This window comes from Notolepis coatsorum, assembly GCF_963971535.1.
Source record: "Notolepis coatsorum genome assembly, chromosome: 5".
NCBI classification, from domain to species: domain Eukaryota; kingdom Metazoa; phylum Chordata; class Actinopteri; order Aulopiformes; family Paralepididae; genus Notolepis; species Notolepis coatsorum.
In genome coordinates, this window is record NC_140169.1 from 162,483,596 (window position 1) to 162,503,427 (window position 19,832).

Here is a 19,832-nt window from a genome sequence, read left to right on the forward strand (position 1 = left end):
CTGTCCAAACAAACACAATTGTACATTGAACTATTGACAAAACCATACTAGGTAAATGACTGTACATTGGAGGGGGTTGGAATGATTGGGTTAGGATATTTACAGGGGCCAGTGTTGAATTGCAGTCTCCCGTAGGTGTCCCTTGAGAGAGGTTTTGAAAGTGGGTAGTGATCCACATTCCTTTACAGCTTTGGGTAGGGCGTTCCACATTGATGTGGCATAATTGCGAAACGTGTTTAGTCCCTTATTTGAGCCGAATCTGGGTTTGACATGATTTGTGGCATTTGTGGCATTGGTGGCAAGAAGCATAATCAGATCAGCAATAGCATCAGATAAAACAGTTACATGTTTCATGAAGGGCTAATCGTAGCATACCTTTAAAAGCATTCACAGTAGGCGGTTATGTGGTGCAGTGGGCAAGGCGCTCACCACGAATGCTGGAGACGCTGGGTTCCCCTGTTCGAGCCCAGCGCTCCACATTGCTTTCAGTTTAGCTGGTCGTCCGTACTAATACAGATTGGCAGTATTAGGGGGAGGGAAACTGATGGGTGGGGATCGGGCGTTGTGGACAGCGACTCCTACAGGTCGGTTGGTGCGCCTGCGCAGTAGAATCAGGAAGCGATGGGGGCGGGGCCCCTCCAAAGCCCAGACCCCTGACGCTGAAAGATCGAGCCGCGCAGGTGGAAAGATGCGACTGCTGTTAGCTCGAGTATCGGAGGGGACTCGTGCTATGTATGACTTAGTCCACATTGCAGCCAGCTTGTGGGAGGCAAGAAACAGCGTTCGAGACAAAGACAAAGTTTCACTTGCAGCGTATTCCATAAAAAGGGAGCATAGTGGGAGAATGCAGCTTTACCAAACTCTGACTGCATCAAAGGAACATTTAAAAGCAAATCATACTGCTCACAATAAAGGCCTCGCACAGAATGTTAGCGTAGTTCTCTTTCTTACTAAATGGCCGCCTGTAACCATTGGTAACCACTTTCAAAAGATATTTAAAAGAAAATATATAAAAATATCTGTGCAGCGGTAGAGCAGGTAAAACACTGGAAAAGCATGATATTATTATTCTACTGTGAATTATTTACAAGGTCCAGTAATAAGACACCAAATTATTATGTTCTTGTTGATATATTTCTCATACATCAACATCGTTTTGCATGTGACAACCGTTGTCTCTTCCATCGCCGTATGCAAAACAACGGTTGCTATGTTACAGGCAGCCATGTTGGAAGACAATCATTCAGTGCAAGTCCTCTATTACAAGTTATAGGCCTAATAACTGACTGAAGATCTTGCGATGCAAGATGATGACATTGGTGTTGTCCTCGACGACCAGTTGAACTTCTCTGCTCACATCGCAGCGACAACCAGAACCTGCAGATTCCTCCTGAGCAACGTCAGAAGGATCCGCCCCTTCCTGACAAAAGAAGCCACCCAACTCCTCGTCCAATCAACAGTCATCTCCCACCTCGACTACTGCAACGCACTGCTCGCTGGCCTCCCGGCCACTGCCACTAAGCCTCTTCAACTCATTCAGAACGCAGCGGCCCGCCTGATCTCAAACCTACCAAAGTCGGCCCATGTCACCCCACTTCTTAGGGACCTGCACTGGCTCCCCATTGCTGCACGTATCCGCTTCAAGGCCCTCGACCTAGAATACCGTGCGGCAAAGGGAACCGCTCCCGCCTACCTCCGGTCAATGGTCTCTAACTACACACCCTCAAGACCCCTACGCTCTGCATCTTCTGGCCGCCTCAGACCTACTCCTATCCAAGCTCCCGGAGGGTCATCAAAGAGATGCCGCCTATTCTCAGTCCTTGCCCCACAATGGTGGAATGAACTACCCACCCCAGTTAGGACAGCCGAAACCCATCTTCCACCGTCGACTTAAGACGCACTTCTTCAACCATTATCTGAAATAATAAAATAATAAAAAAAATTAAAATAAAAAATAAAATCTAACCCTAACGAACCTTACTGTCATGCACTTGTCCTAATAAACTAACCTACACTGTAACACGCAACACTTTGATGAACATTGTTACTCAGCTGATAGAGTTGTGCCCTTCCTGATGACTTGTCGTACAGAACTTGTAAGTCGCTTTAGATAAAAGCGTCAGCTAAATGACTAAATGTAAATGTAAAATGTAAATGTAAAATGTAAATGACACTTCTCCCTCCGTCTCCTTCAGGATGAAGGCCAACGAGCTGGAGAGAGAGCGAGAGAAGCTGGAGGGCATGAGAGTCGGACAGGAAATTGAGCGTCTCCGGGAGGTATACCTGTCTGAGGAAAGCACGGAGCAGCAGAAGAAGACGCAACAGAACAGAAACATCATGCTAGCACACCTGGTGGGGACTTTAGGAACTGCTCGTTGTTTGAATGTATTTTTTGTTTTGTGACCTTTTTAGATTCAAGAGTTTGATTTGTCACATACATACACGAGACATGCAGTGAAATGTAGGTGGCCATGCCCGCCTCGATTGTGCAAAAAATACAAATAATTAAATGGAATAATAAAATAGAATAGATAATAAAATAGACATGATAAAAAAGTAATAAGAATAAAAGTACAATACTAAGCTTAAGAAATAAAGGCAATGAGTAATATATACAATAATATACAAACATACAGTTCTGTTTTTAAAGTTACGTGCGTGCATGCATGCGTGCTCATGCGTGCTCATGTGTGTTCAATGTTCTGATGGCCTGAGGGAAGAAGCTCAACAGTCTGAGTCTATCTGTTTTTGCTGCATGAATGCTAGATTAGATTAGATTCAAATGTATTGTCTTTATATTAAAGAGAAATTCACCAAATATTACCAAAATGATTCTGAACTACATTTGCCTACCCCACCTTTAATATAACCTTCACTTATATGGAATGTGATAGAAAATGTGTTTTGCTCATGAGAATGATATGAGATGCATGCAGAACCAGCCCCATGCAGCATTGCATGTCGGTCTATCCATTATTTATTAAGATTAGATTAGATTCAAAATGTATTGTCATCATGCAGCACAAGTACAATACAACGAAAATATGATATATTATCTATTATTTATCTATTAAGATTATATTACATTCAAATGTATTGTCATCATACAGCAGCATCATAGGCGGCGCGTGCGCATTAGGGCAGGGTAGGCTCCAAAAGGAACGCCCCCTTTTAGGAACGCCCCCTTTTATTTTTGGTCGCAAACTGTCCAGGGGTTCTGATTTCATATACACACACACACGTAACTAGGCTATACTACAGCGAGCCCCACTCATTTATATATAGTGCAAATTAAGTGTTCAAATGAAGGCATCCAATAATATATTAACCATTGTCTTACCTTAATGCAGATAAATGCGACATCCAATATGATTAACGGTTCACTGATCATGAAATATGAACTACTATACAATTGCAATAGTATTAGAAAGGATATATAATAACAACACAACAAATTTGTTTCAAATTCAAGGACATTTATTAGAGAATCAAGAGGTTTATTCAGGGAAATGTCATGTGAAATGCGGGTGGTCATCGATTGTGCAAAATACAATAATAAAATAAAAACGGTATTAAGAAGACATAATGTGCATGATAAAAATAGACATGCTAAATTCCTGAGACGGCACTGGTTCCTATATACACTATTATACAATATATAATTTTAACTCCGTCATTATACTTATCTAAATAAACGTTCCAAGATGAACCACATCTGTTCCTTGCTTAAAGTGACTTTTACTTTCCTCCTTCATTTAAGACCAGACATGTAGGTTATTATGAAATACTAATAATATCAGTAGTTGCAGTCAATATTGCACATTTTATTTGCAAATTAAATCAGTAACGGGCTGCGCGTTCTCTTCGCCAGTCTGATGTCTCATCTTCTCGTCTTTCGTCTGTGTTGCTGTAATGGGGCGAGAATGGGGGGGGGGGGGGGGGGAAGCGGTGACACAAATTAATTACTGTCCATGGTCCTGAATTTATACACACACACACACACACTAGACTACAGCGAGCCTATCCCCTTTCGTTAGATATACTGTAGTGCAAATTATGTGTTCAAATTAAGGCATTCAATATGATTTCAATCAATCAGTCTTACCTTAATGCAGCAATATGTGACGTTTTGTCTTGGCATCGTAGGCAGCAATGATCTCTTCTAGAGCTTCTGAATTACTGTTATCTTCTTCTTGCTCCTTTGTCTTGAAAAAATTACGTATATCCATCTTGCATTTGTGCAGCCGTTGCTGTGTGCTGTGACCTGGAACCAACTGGCGACTGCATTCGAATTCAGATGTTTATACAAACGGATGCGTGCGATGTGATTGGTACAGACTGGATGCGGTCTGGAATGTCAACTGCCCATTGACACCTCCGTCGGGGCGACCCCCCCCCCCCACACACACACACCGAGTTTCAAGTTTCAAGTTCAAGTTTAGACACAGGCTGCCTAATTCTGCAGTATGCCCATATATTATTTATATATAAATGCTAAATATTTACATCAGACATGTACAGACAATGTACAAACAAACAATAATTCTACATATTAGGTACAGGCAATCATATGGTGTTAGAGTTCTGCAGGGATGTTGTTGACAAGTTATTTTTTAACCATGTTTTGAAGTGGGGGTGGGTGGGGGTGGGTGCCTGCAGGGCCGTCTGGAATGTTAAGTGTAGAGAGAGCTATAGTCTTCCTGGGGTCCACACAGAAAGACAACACAAAACACAAAACATAACAACATGAGATACATATGACAATCACAATTAACAATGATAATCTAAAAACAGTAAAACATTGTAGACATCATTAGAATCAGAATATTTTGCTCACATATTTAAGTAGTGCATTCTCAGGTGGTATTTGAAAGACACTTTACTATTCAATTTACTTTTGTTCATTGGGCAGTTATTCCAATGATTGATGGCACGATAAACAACAGTCCTCTTTAAAGCATTTGATTTTGGACGTGGTAACATAATCTGTCCATCATCGGCTGACCTAGTAAAATAAGAATGAACCTGACTGCATCTGACAATTTGTTTGTATAAGAAAACAGGTTGAGATGAAAAGACAGTGTTCCTGAAAAATTTAACTGTGTTGAAAACCAGCCTATTCTCCTTAGTGTGCCTTTGACTCAAAGGCTTTGAGGTGCTTTGGTATAGGTGCAAGCATATTCATAGTACCCTTGAATGAGTGCTCCTGCCTGCAGTCTTCAGACAGTGTATTCAGGCCGTCTGGAATGTTAAGTGTCACCACACCTATCCATTGACGGACCCCAGCCCCCCCACACACACACAGGTACACAGGGGGAAAAAAATAAAGGATTTTTTTTTTTTTTTATAAATAAAAAATAATGTGTCGACTGGTCTGGGAAGGCACAGCCTGCCCCAGCCTTATACACCCGCCGCCCATGAGCAGCATCATACAGCACAAGTACGAAAAGAAGTTTGGCATCCAACCAGAGTGCAAATGTAACAGTAAAGTGTAATAGTAATATACAATGTACAGGTGATTAAACTGGGTATGAAAATATATTAATTAGTACTACTGAGTAATAGTGCTAATCAGATGTATGTACAGAGTTGTAGTATTAATATGTACAGTGATACAGGTATAAAGACACTATGGCGGTAAGTCATACTGACCAGCAGCGTAACTAGTAAGTGTAGGTAAGGAATTATGTACAGATAATATAGATATAGTATCTACAGATATGTAAAAAGGATTATATGCAGGTATGTGGATAGATATATATATATACAGTATATATGGTAAGAATAAATAAACACGAGAGTGACCTAAACGCGTCTTGATATATTCACAGGAGCACGTCTCCAACAGACACGTCATCAGAGCCATAGACAGACAACACCAAGAGGTGGAGGAGAAACAAAGACAACTTTTTGACCAGATGATGAAGCTGAGGAAAGACACAGAGGCAGAGATCGCCAGGTAAATCTATTTACCAATTTCACGACCATGCTGCAGCTGCACTTTCACGCCAATTTAAATTCTTGCGCGTTCCATACAAGCTCTCGCCAGACGCACCGAGCTCCGAGTAGCCCCGCAAAAAACAACAACTTGAATACAAAAACATTTAATATATTTCATATTATTTCATCTCCTGACAGCCAGGCTTATATTGTTTACACTGTTTATTTTGCTCATATTTTTTTCTTATTGCCTATATTTAAGTCTTTCTATTACCTTGCCCACACCTATACCTCCCCTCCCCCTCCCCCATGCTGCTACAGTATGACACCCACATTTCCCCCAAGGGGATCAATAAAGGAATATCTTATCTTATCTTAATGGATTTCAGTTACATATAATACAGTATATATTCATATATATATTCAGACTACTGTAATCCTGCTACATTCCTTACTTCCTAATCTTTCCAATAACCCACACTGACCACCCTGATGAAAACTACAGGGCCCAGGAGTTAAAAAAACTTGTAATCCCTATCCGATTGGATCAGATTTGTATTCATTCATTTCAACTCATTATGAATTGAAAATGGGGGACCCTGATGTGAACAAGATGAAAGTCTTTCTCTGGTCTGCATCCCCTTAACAATTGTGTGTATTGAGCCGTACTGTATTGTATCCATTCTGCAATCTGTTAAATAAACATTTTCAATCAATCAATAGGGATTCAATGTTTTGAACTCCTGGGCGTTCATTATGACGTCCTCTGCCTCCTGTTCTCCAGAGCGAGCCAGGAGGTGAAGGACAGGATCGTGGAGAAGCTCTCGGCTCGGCTGGAGAAGACGGTCGTCGAGGACGAGCTGCTGTTCACCAAGGCCGTCGCCGAGCAGGAAGCCGCGCGGGCGCTGCGGCAGCGGCGGGAAGACGAGGGGAGGGCGGCCACTCTGGATTCCATCGCCGTACACAGAGAAGCCATGGTAAAGCATGACACTCTACTAGGGCTGACCCCTATTAGTCGATTAGTCGACTAATCGGTCGAAAGGAGCCGTAGTCGACTGGCCAACCTCTTAGTCGAATACAAAAAAACTAAATATTTATATATATATATATATTTTTGTATCATTCTTTCCAAAAGAAAAGAGGCCTAGAAGCGTGGCTAACGCTAATGGCACGCATACCAGAGGCTAACTGCCTACAAAAACAGGCACAGAGGCACTGAAAGAGGATTTCACCCATCTAATGAACACACTAGACTAGACAAATATCAAGATGTATCCATCAGTGGACCAATTGCATGCTTTTGCAGAGGACAAGAAGCCTTCAGTCGACTCCTTCAGACAATAAGCACCCCCCACAGCCCAAATGGAATGATAAAAAAATATATATATTTTAAATATTATACTTTTTTTTTTTTTTTTTTTTTTACCAATAGTCGACTAACGGCACATTTTGGCCAATCATAGTCGACCATCCAAATCCTTAGTCGGGGACAGCCCTACACTCTACACACCAGTGTTGTAGTCGAGTCGCTAAATCTCGAGTCCGAGTTGAGGTCCCCGTTTACCAGAGTCCCGAGTCATCGAGGTCGAGTCCACTCCACTCTGGCGGTCAAAGAGCTGACGTACAAATTAAAAAAAAAACGTTTCAAAGGGAGTTTATTTACTTTGTGACACAATAGCAACAAACAAAATGCACTATAGCCATCAATATCTTATGCCAAATGATTAGGGTCTATTACAGGGGGGAAACACTTTTTTTAGAGACACAAGGATTTCGTCCCAACGGCAGTAGTTTGTGTTACTCTGGACTTTTTTTTTTTTTTTTTATAAATGTCTCTTTTTATATTGCACCTTGCTCTTGTTCCTTAATTTTCACTGTCATTTTAGTGTATTTTATTTGTTACTGTATTGTACGTGTTTTTTTATTGTGTCCTACAGTACCTGTAAAGCACTTTGGTTGGCTTTTAGTCATTGTAAATGTGCTATATAAATAAAGCTGACTTGACTTGACTTATGTGACCGTCTTCCCAAGCTGTGGAACCAGCTACCCCTGGAGATCAGAACTGCCCCCTTGCTGGAGACATTTAAGGCCCGACTAAAAACCCACTTTTACTCCCTATCCTTCAATAAACCCTGATTTCCCCACACCCTAACTCACATTTTATCCTGCCCCCTCCCCCTTGTATCTCTTCTTGTGCTCCTCTGTCCCCTGTGTGCTATATTGTACTTTGTGCTTCCCTATCAGTGTGTTGGCCTACTGTTGTCCTGTTCTCTGAATGTACTGTCTGTGCCTTTTTGTATTTTTGTATTTTATATTATGACATTTTATGCTTTGATTGTACAGCACTTTGGTTGGCTATCACCTACAGGAATATAAAAAAAAGTGAGTGCACCAGCCCTCACCAACCTGCTAACCACCCACCTGGCTTCAGCTCCCCCCAGCACCCTGGTTGATGATATGGTTGCCCACTACAGCCTGGACTCTCGCCCCCATCATAATCCGGACAGTCACCTACACACGTCCTTCCCCCTGGTTCACCTCTGAACTTCGCACCTTGAAAGCGGTTGGCCGCCAGCTGGAGAGGCGCCGCAATAAATCCGGCCTCACTGTCCATCGTGAGGCTTACAAAGACCATGTGGGACGGTATAAGGATGCCTTAGCCAAGGCCAAGTCTTCCTACTACTCCACCCTCATCACCAACCAGCAAAACCACCCCAGACGACTTTTTACGACCATCACCCTTCAGATGCCACCGACCTCCCCTCAAAATTCCAGGACTTCTTTCAGGGAAAAGTGGATTCCATCTACCACCATCTCTCAATCCCTGCCCCCCCCCCCCCCCCATTCCACTCACAATCCAATGTGTGATGGGGTGGGGGTGCTGGGCACTTCACCCCCCCCTGTTCTTAATCCGCCTCAGTGCTCCCTCTCCTCCTTTGCACCTGTCGACGCTCTCCAGGTGGCTAAGCTAGTCACCAAGGCTAAGGCCTCCACCTGCTCCCTTGACCCCTTACCCACAGTCCTGGTCAAAGCTGGCCTACCTGCCGTGTGCCCTACCATAGTGGGAATAATTAATTCCTCCCTGGAATCGGGCAGGGTACCACCCAGCCTCAAGACAGCATCAGTCACGCCCATCCTGAAGAAGCCTGGTCTGGACCCAGATGACCTTGGGAATTACCGGCCGATCTCCAACCTTCCTTTCCTGAGCAAGATCCTGGAAAGAGCAGTGGCTGCCCAACTGCACCAACACCTGTCCAACCATGAGCTCTATGAACCCTTTCAATCTGGCTTCAGGAAACACCACAGCACCGAGACTGCCCTCACCAAGGTCACCAATGACCTCATTGCCTCCGACTCCGGTCACATCAGCCTCCTCATCCTCCTGGATCTATCTGCGGCCTTTGACACGGTCTCCCATTCCATTCTCCTCAATCGCCTCTCTGACCACCTGGGTGTTACTGGGACCGCTCTCACCTGGTTCGAGTCCTGCCTCACTAACCGAAAACAGTTCATCTCCATCTGCAACTCCACCTCCACCCCTTCCCCAGTCAACCAAGGTGTGCCGCAGGGCTCCATTCTTGGTCCACTCCTCTTCACAATCTACATGCTCCCCCTTGGTCACATCATCCGGAAACATGGTCTCAATTTCCACTCCTACGCTGATGACACTCAGCTCTACATCAGCACCTCACCCTCCACCGCTCTCCCCCCACAGCACCTCGTCAACTGAATGTCATCCAATTTCCTGAAGCTAAATAGCAAGAAAACTGAGCTCATGGTTGTGGCCAAGCAGTCACTGCTCCGGAAGGTTGGAGACCTCCTCCTTGAATTGGACGGCTGCCTAATCCACCCTTCCCCAGAAGTTCGCAACCTGGGCGTCATACTGGACTCTACCCTCTCCTTTCATTCCCACATCAAAACAATAACCAAATCAGCCATCTCTCCCCGACTCCGTAGCAGAGACTCTCATCCACGCTTTCGTCACCTCCCTTCTGGACTATGCAAACTCTGTCCTCATAGGGCTACCCAGTAATGCCCTGAACAGGCTACAATATGTCCAAAATTCTGCTGCCAGGGTTCTCACCCGCACCAAGTCCTGGCACCACATCACCCCCACCCTCATCCACCTCCACTGGCTTCCAGTCAAGTCCTGCATCAATTTCAAGATCCTCCTCATCACCTACAAAGCCCTTCACTCCCTTGCCCCCCGGTACCTATCGGACCTCCTCCATCCCTACATTCTGCCCCGGAGGCTGCGGTCCTCTGACTCCGGTCTCCTCTCCATCCCCACCACCAACATGCGGACTGTTGGTCCCAGAGCCTTCTCTGTGGCCGCACCCACCCTCTGGAACTCACTCCCTCCAAACATCCTAAGTGCTACATCCCTGCACTCTTTCAAATCCCAACTCAAAACCCACCTTTTCACCAAATTTGTAAATGACTCGTTTTGATTAATATTTTGTTGTTACGTTGTTCCCTGTCCCCCTCCCTTAGCTGTTAAGCGCCTTGGGTCTCCTGAAAGGCGCTATATAAATTTAAGATATTATTATTATTATTATTGAGTTCTTAAACGTGCTTTATAAATAAATGACTTGACTTGACTTGACCGTCACCCCTCTGCCGTCTTTCACCAGAGACGGACACAGGAGCAGAGAGACGCGGCCAGCCGCCAGCGCTCCCAGGACACGCTGCACAACAAGAAAAAGGGGGACGGGATGTACCTGGAGATGCAGCAGCTGAAGGCTCAGAAGATGAAAGCGGACAGGATAGTTCTCCATGACCTATACGTCGGCCAAATGGTACGTTTACTGTGTGACTATATGGTAAAAATGGCTGCATTTATATAACAGCTTTTATCCAAAGCGCTTTACAATTTGTTCCTCACATTTCACCCGTTCACTCACACATTCACACACCGACGGCGGAGGCGACCGTGCAAAGGTGCCCAACCTGCTCATCGGGAGCAGTTAGGGGTTAAGTGTCTTGCTCAAGGACACTTCGACACGCTGCCCGTGAGGAGCGGGAATCGAACCGGGAACCTCCGGATTACCATAAGATTGCTCTACCTCCCCCAGGATTCTATCCATTGTAGGCATACCCCCCCCCCAGGATTCTATCCATTGTAGGCATCATACCCGTGGGGAGATGTTTTGAGTAGGGGGTGCTGTGCCGACCATGCAACACCCCAATGTCCATCTGATAAAAAACTTGTGTAGTAACTCCTCCGATTGCGCCCCGCTTTTGTCTCGTTCTTTCAATTTCAGTCCGACATTCGTCTTCACCCGTTCTAGAGCGATCCAAAACGCTCATATCTCCCGGGTTTCGGCACCAAACTACTATTATAATAATGTGACAGATTTATTTTTGAATCAATATCCGTTCGTGCCGTGGGGGGGCGGTGCTGCCGCTCCCTCAGCACCCCTACTTCCCGCGGCTATGATTGTAGGCTACCTTGAATTAGGGCTGCCCGATTAATCGGAAAAAAATCTCGACCTCGATTCATAGACTTATGCAATTTCATTTCTAAATTATGATGATTATTTTTTATTCAAAATTATCTTTTATTTATTATCTTTTTTTTCTTTTGTACTCTTTACTTAACTTTTTTAAATGATGCAGATTCTGACTTGAGTTATTTTGTATGTTACAAGAGGCTTTTAAGTTTAAGTCAAGCACTTTCATATATGTTATGTTTAAGTTTAAGAAAGAGTGCAATAAATGATTTTATTAGCGACGCTATAGCCCACAAACTGTATTTGGGTGTAAGAGCTCACGCAAACATTCTATGGCCTCATGAGGTCAGAGCCCCGTTCATTGTGTACGGAGCAGCGGCCTCAGATTTGACATCCCAGTGACATCACAGACTGGAGGGTTCTCTGTCCAATGGCTGCACTGTCCTCCTGGGGTACAGGAAGAACACGTGGATCCTTAAAAACACACACATTTGTATGTATTTTGCTTGATAAATGAGGTGTTTCAATAATACTGTAAATAAAACTGTTTTAGATTCAGATTATTTTCACAGCTTTTAAATTTTTTTAAATACATTCAGAAAAACATGAGATGCTTGTTTTTATATGTATTTATTTAATTATTTTGGCCTTTGTAGGGAAACATATTTATATGTATGTATATATGAACTGGATAATGCAAGCATTATATATGCATGTATGTACTGTGTGTATGTATGTTTGTATTTACACATATCTTTTGAATGTATTTGTTAACAGAACTCAATTTAGGGCGACAATAATGTGGTCAAGAGGCATGGTTTCTATCTTGTGCCTGAACTGGCGTGGCTTCTTTTATTCACATGTCAGCAGCAGTAGTAGTACAACCAGTGGCGGCCGCTGGGTACTTCGCCACTAGGGGCGCTATACCAAATATTTTGCGAACATGTACAGTACAGTACAGTACTGTACCACGCAAGACTCATGGCAAGACGTGAGCGATTCGACTCACGCTCACGGCAATGAATCGGCTCTTATGAACGAGTCGCTCAGCTGTTACTACAACAACACACAACCAGTCAAATAAAGTATAGTCTAGACTCTAATTCACAACTTGAAACACAATATAAATAGAAAAGTTAGAAACAAAACTCGCCCGTCTCCAAACACAGGCAGATCTCTCCCTCTCTCCTTCTCTCTCTCACACACAGCGCGACGTGGAATCGATTCGTTACACAATCAGACCTATTATATACCAAGAATAACTTCAGTATGAGTACAGGGCTGTACACATATTTTGCATATTGTTAAACGAGCCAAGGCTAGCTATTAAACTATCGATATGAATCGAAAATCTGGGACCCTGATGTAAACAAGACAAACGTCTTTCTCTGGTCTGCATCCCCTTAACAATTGTGTGTATTGAGCCGTACTGTATTGTACCCATTCTGCAATCTGTTAATAAAGTTCTCATTCATTCATTCATTCAAACATAGACGATATTGAACAAGCCATAATCCACGTATTTTCAATCCGAGAGAGCTGCAGTAGTTAAATCAATGAGCCATCGATAAATAAACAATCAGCAATGTCTCGCTTCATGAATGGCCAGCAGTAGTACTGCTCCTAAAAAAACTATTTACAACCGTTAACGTTAAGAAGAGAGAGAGAGAGAGAGAGAGAGAGAGAGAGAGATTTCTTCAACCTCAAACCTAAATTCCTTAGCAACCCGTGTTACCAAGTAAACAAATCACAGAACGATAGCCAGTTAGCCCGCACCAGCCTAGTAGTACTACTAACGTTAGCTCCCAGAACGATAGCCAGTTAGCCCGCACCAGCCTAGTAGTACTACTAACGTTAGCTCCCAGAACGATAGCCAGTTAGCCCGCACCAGCCTAGTAGTACTAACGTTAGAGAGAGAGAGAGAGAGACTCACTGTTTAGTTGAAACGTCCAGGGCAGGAAACGTGTATAATCCGCCATATAGCTTGTTAGCCAAGTGTTAGCTCAGCTGAGCTCGTCGACGTTAGCACAACACTCAACAAGTACATTCCTTTGTCCATTTCCGCTCGAACAGACTGCAAACTACCTGGCGTTCTATCGCCATGCTCTAAGACAAACTCTAACCTTAACCAACTTTGAAAGAGTGCCTAAGCTTAACAGTCTAAAGAACTTGCAGTCACAGCACGGCACGCTCTAAGACAAACAACAGTCCTAGTACCAGGAACCAAGCTAGAATTGGAACATTAGAAATTGGATTCGGCCAATCAGAGATTGTCTCTGTGAAATTCTGCCATAGAAAAAAATACTGGCGTCGGCCAATCAGAGAGCGTCTCCGCAAAATGCGGCTATGGAAATTCTCACGGAAGTTCACGCTGCTTTCTAGACCGCTTCAAATCGCGCTCGGATTCCAACATAATAGTCATATTTCAACGCACAACGCCGTATGCACTGATTGGCTGTGACGGAGACAGCGATCAAACTGTGACGCGCAGTCAGAGCGCTATCGCTTCTTGCCCGGGCGAGAAATACGAAAAAATTAAAAAAAACGTCACTTCCTGCCCATGAAAACGCTGTTTTTTTAATTTAGATAATAACGTTATATTGTGCATTGGAAATACAAACATACTTAAAATTAGTAAATATTATTCATTTTAAACATGTTTATATTATTTATAGGGCTATAAAACAAAAAACAAAAAAGTTTTTTTTTTTTATTCTTCTCTCATTTAACAGGTGGGTCGGCGCCCATAGCGCCACCAGTGGCGAGCCGCCACTGAGTACAACTCTTCTCTCTCTGAGAGACATTGGGGGAGAGAACGAAAGGGGTGGGCACCTTTCCTTTTATAGTTGCCATAAGGTAGAATACCTGGGTGGCTCCGCCTAGAGCTCCCTCCAGTGGGGACATATATAATGCAACTAGGCAATCACTGGTGGAGACAATTGTCTACGCAGGTAAACAGTTACTAGTGTAAACAGTCATATGTACAGTTAGACAGTTACTAACAATCCTATACAGAGTCTCTGATCTCAACAGTATTACTGGTCTTTTTTTAAATAATATGTATATTTTTGCATGTTTGATTTTACAAAACCGGGGAAGTTCTCTATAAGCCTCTAGAATTCTAAACTTCTCCTACACAATATGGTTATTATGTATTTCCCCCTTTTGTTTAACTATTTATGTGTTAATAAATAAAATACCCCCCCCCCCCCCCCAAATACAAAAAGCATGTTAACCTTATGGAAAAGAGATAAATCAAAAATCAATAATAAAAATAAAAATAATTAAATAAATAGTTGCCATAAGGTAGAATACCTGGGTGGCTCCGCCTAGAGCTCCCTCCAGTGGGGACAGATATATAATGCAACTAGGCAATCACTGGTGGAGACAATTGTCTACGCAAGTAAACAGTTACTAGTGTAAACAGTCATATGTACAGTTAGACAGTTACTAACAATCCTATACAGAGTCTCTGATCTCAACAGTATTACTGGTCTTTTTTTAAATAATATGTATATTTTTGTATGTTTGATTTTACAAAACCGGGGAAGTTCTCTATAAGCCTCTAGAATTCTAAACTTCTCCTACACATTATGGTTATTATGTATTTCCCCTTAACTATTTATGTGTTAATAAATAAAATACCCCCCCCCCCCCCCCCCAAAATACAAAAAGCATGTTAACCTTATGGAAAAGAGATAAATCAAAAATCAATAATAAAAATAAAAATAATTAAATAAATATATATATATAATAATAATACCGACTGTTCGTATCCAGGCTGAAAAGTGTGCCCAGACCCAGAAAGTGAGGAAGGACAGGCATCTCTATGAAGAGAAGGACGCGGAGATCACCGCGGAAGAGGAGCAGCACTTCCAGCGCTACGCGCAGGAGGTGATCCACGAGGCGGCCGCGGCTCAGCGGAACGTGCTGCCCCTCCAGAAGGCGGCCCGGGGGGGCATCGGGGGCGGTACGACCCAGGACATCAATGAGCTGAACGAGACCGTGGATATCCAGCAGGATAAGAGGAGACTGGGACTCGAATGGACAGTCTAGTGATTGGCTGCCTACCAGGGGCGCTTTTAGGGTTAGAAAACATTGGGGGCTTCAGCCCGGGGGGGGGGGTAATTAGAGACGAATACTGAAGAACTAGATTAGCGGTTTTTAAAGTGAGGTTCAGGTCCATGAGAGGGATCTGGGCAGTCCCCATAGAAAATTCAAAGTTAACAGGACCAAATCATCAGTTTCTTATTTATTTATTTAACCATTATTTAGCCAGATAAAACATTGATCTGGTCCAAGAGGCCCCAACAGGAGTACAAATATACATACATACACACATATACACCAATAACAAAATAAAAACACATAAGCAAATAAACAAACAAACAAACATATGCACAGCCTATGTACAAAAGAAATAAACAGTTAATCTCTAGTCTTTACAGTTTTCTTCGATTGCATAAACACTCAAATCAAAAGTATTACACAATTATCAAAACCTTACACTCAAGGAGCAAAACATAGGCCCAGATTTGCACCCCTATAAGCACAAAGTCAGCCTCACACTTTTTGCAAAACAATACACACAGTGATTTGCAAAACACTAAACACACTTGCATTACATTAGACACAGAATGTCAAATTACCACACAACACAACCATCAGATGCACAAACACACCATTGCTTAATTGTAGATACACCAATCAGGTTTAAGCACTATAAAAATGCAGCAGGTGAGTTCACCTGTCTTCAACCTAAATGGAAGGAGAGTGAAGTACTGTACACAGAGAACGTGAAAATATACAATACATTCACCAAACACTACACAAGACAACCAATGATGCAGACATTTTCTCTCCATATACCCAAATCAGTCAACATGTCAACATGGAGAATCACAAAAAAAAATTCTCTTGCCAGATCCAGCTAGGCAAAGAGATAATGTCTAATATTTTCTGTACTCTATTTAAATTGTTTCTATTTTTGTTTTTCTGTAATGTTAACCTGTACTGGATACAGTATTTTATGTTTGTCTGATATTTGCTGAGCTTACAGTGTTATGCACACTGTAGTAGCATGAAAACTGGGACATGTTTTGTTGTGATTCTCCATGTTCAAATGTTGACTGGTTTGGTTATATGGAGAGAAAATTTATTTTTTTCATCAGTCTGCATAATTGATTTGGGTATATGGAGATAAATAAATTATATTTTCATCAGTCTACTCTACAGCATTGGTCTTGTGTAGTGTTTGGTGAATTTATTGTATATTTGCACATTCTCTGTGTACTTCACTTACAGTACTCTAATCACATTTAGTTGAATTGCTAAATGTGTTTTAGGTTAAGCACAGCAGTGTGTAACTGGTTCAAACAGAATTAAGTCATAAATATAGTTTTTATAAATTAGTGTGTAGGGGAGAACGTTGTCACACAGGTAGGTTGTCACATGACTCACATTCATTATATTTCACCACCAGAGGATCCTGTCTCCCATACTTTGGTATTTAAATGTCCAGAATTGGGGTCAGAGTTCACCTACATTGTCATATTTGGAGTGAAACAGCTGCATTTGAGGTGAGAGGACTTTTTGTGTTTTTCATGTCCATTTGTAAATATTCCGCTCCTCAGTATTTTTCTTCTAGGCTTTTACACAATTGGTTTATAATGAAACAATTATTACCCTTAAAAAGTATGAAGGGATACCTAGTTTAGATTGTTGTTAGCTAGCTAACTAGTTGTTAGATGGCTGTTAGCCTTGATGCTATCAAGACATTCCAGTTGGGGTTGGTCGTCACATGTTGTGTAGGCTATTATCGTTAGGCCGATTTATTGTGTTCTTATTTTGTTATATAGGATGGCCTAAAGATGTGTTTCCTGTTTATGTTTATTAAGATGCATTAAGTTATGTATTTGTCAACTTGTCAATGCAATTAAACTTTCAAATTTAGTTCTGCCTTGTCTATTCTCAGTCCTTGCCCCACAATGGTGGAATGAACTACCCACCCCAGTTAGGACAGCCGAAACCCGTTCAATCTTTCGCCATCGACTAAAGACGCACTTCTTCAATCATTATCTGAAATCTAAATCTTGTCTTCTTTTTAAGATTTTCCCATTAAAAGTTTTAAAACACATGGTGACAACCAACCCCATAGTGTGTGACAACCATCCCCATGATGGGGTTGTTGTCACAATGTGTCAGAGTGTCTTTGATAGGTGATTAACTCTTTGTTACAATACGTTGGAAAATGAGAGGGATACACATTTCAAGCCAACATCTTACACATTCCTTGCCAGCCATTGTACCCATCAAAGTACCCTCTCTGCCAGCGCTATAAGTCTATGGAGATGTTTACCTTCTTTGCAGGGCTATAACTTTTTAAATGTTATTGCTATATTGACATTACTATGGCCCATTCAACATCGATTATCGTTCAGGATGTGGGAACGTTATATTTTTTCATTCATACATTCATAAAAAAATACCTTCTAGAATATAAGTATGTTTTTATCGTTTTCTGCAGTAATTCCTAGAACGTGAGTTATAGGCCTAAACGCATATATAGATTATCGATTGGCGTTTCTTCCCTATACACGCTATATTAAAAAATTCAAATGTACATGATCGGTATACGTTATGCTTCATCATGCGTGAAGGAAAGGGGGGGGGGGGGGGTCATTTATAATTCCCCGATCATCAGTAAATGCTTTATGTAGGTTGGGTGATATATTGATCAGATCGGTTTGCTCACAAGGAAACTCACAACCGGGTTGAAAATAACGTTATATTCCTCTTACCGTGGGTCAATGAGACTGGCGGTGAAAGATCCAAAGTACACGACGCCGATCGCCTAGGTCCATTTCCGGTTTGTATGTCGCAATAAACGCCGAAATATCGATTATTACGTTTAAGTTTAGAAAGCGATCCATTATGTACATAATGTCTGTCGGGAGTCCTGCAACGAGATGTGACGGCCGGATGAGTTTCATCAACGCACATCGGCCACATCCTGTAGGAGAGTGTAACTCGCCCGACCATCCACCCGGCGGCGGTATTGAGCCGTCGTTGCCGTCACCTATAGGGTCCAGCTGCAGCGTCGTGGGTGTATAATGAATTATGAATGCCATGGCGAAAAAATGAAATATTGATCTAAAAAATGCTTGACAGCGATATTGGCAGAATGCGCATGGTTTTTGGCGGAGAAAGTGTTAAGCTTCAATTTAATGTAGGAATGACTATTGAAAGATGTTTTGATTATGAGCAATTCACACTAGAGTAAAAAGTGTGACAACGTCCCCTGTTCTCCCCTATAGTTTTGACAAGTGTTCAATTTAGCAAAGGATCTGAGGTGTTCTGATAATTGTGTGTGTGGTTGTGCTAATTGTGTGTAGTGTTTTGAAACACCGGGCCCTGTTTTCAAAATCGTGCTTAAGCAATCGGGGAAAAAACTATTGTGTGTTTCATTATATACATATGTTTCAGTTTTCTCATGAAAAAAAGATTTTTGGGTATTTTCCTGCCTTTGGTCCGCTTTGCATTCGCATCTCAAATGAACCGCAGCAGGGTTCACTTGCAAGAGTGAATGAGCTTTCACACCACCCCAAACCAACCGGACTATCAGAGGAAATGAACCAGGGTTCGATTAAAGCTTATTATAGTTTATCACATTATCATGAGCATGTCTTTGTCAGTGGACACTGGACATGCGTATGGATGGCTCCAGGTGCTGCTGCGTTAAAGTGCACATCTTCAATACCTATCTGTACTATTTAAAAGCACAGTGCAGGACACACTCAAAGGTTATCGCACCTCAGAGATGGCAGTGGACATGTATGACAGGACAAAGGCCATATGTGAATGAATGAATGAATGAAAAACTTTATTTAACAGATTGCAGAATGGGTACAATACAGTACGGCTCAATACATACAATTGTTAAGGGGATGCAGACCTGAGAAAGACGTTTGTCTTGTTTCCATCAGGGTCCCCCATTTTATGGCCTAATGGCCTTGGGATTGAGGAACATACTACCAGCCAAAGGAGGAAGCAGAAAAGGATGGACGAGTATGTAGTTGAGTCATCTTGTGGCACAAGCTCAGACCTCAGCTCAGGAGATCAGCTGAGACAGAGACTGTTCTATCCAGTCCTCGACAGAATGCTGCAAGAGCTTGAGAGCAGGTTCTCATGAGTTGGAGAACAACTTATGAGAGGCATACAGGCATGTTATCCAGCCTCAGACCAGTTTCTCTCAGTGGAATTGCTGCAACCCCTCGCCACACATTACAATATCCAACTACTGACGAGATCACAGTTGCAAAGTGTTATTACTATAAAAGTGATTGGTTGTGGTTGTGTCTAATTAAGATTGATGATGTCTAGAGAGAATATCTCCCAATTCGGTGTATTCCTGTACCTCAAAATGATCAATTTAGATTT

General features: G+C 42.4%; 1 protein-coding gene across 1 annotated transcript in view; it reads left to right on the plus strand.

Annotated features, from left to right (window-relative positions):
* Positions 1-15,449, plus strand: part of LOC311228449 (cilia- and flagella- associated protein 210-like) — a gene marked incomplete at both ends in the record, with an annotated part of 68,744 nt that extends 53,295 nt beyond the window's left edge. The window contains 6 exons of the mRNA XM_084314356.1: positions 2,196-2,352; positions 5,832-5,959; positions 6,725-6,917; positions 8,900-9,037; positions 10,575-10,739; positions 15,174-15,449. Coding sequence (XP_084170482.1) covers positions 2,196-2,352; positions 5,832-5,959; positions 6,725-6,917; positions 8,900-9,037; positions 10,575-10,739; positions 15,174-15,449 — 1,057 coding nt within the window. The remainder of the gene's footprint in view (positions 1-2,195; positions 2,353-5,831; positions 5,960-6,724; positions 6,918-8,899; positions 9,038-10,574; positions 10,740-15,173) is intronic.
* Between the last annotated feature and the right edge of the window lie 4,383 nt (positions 15,450-19,832).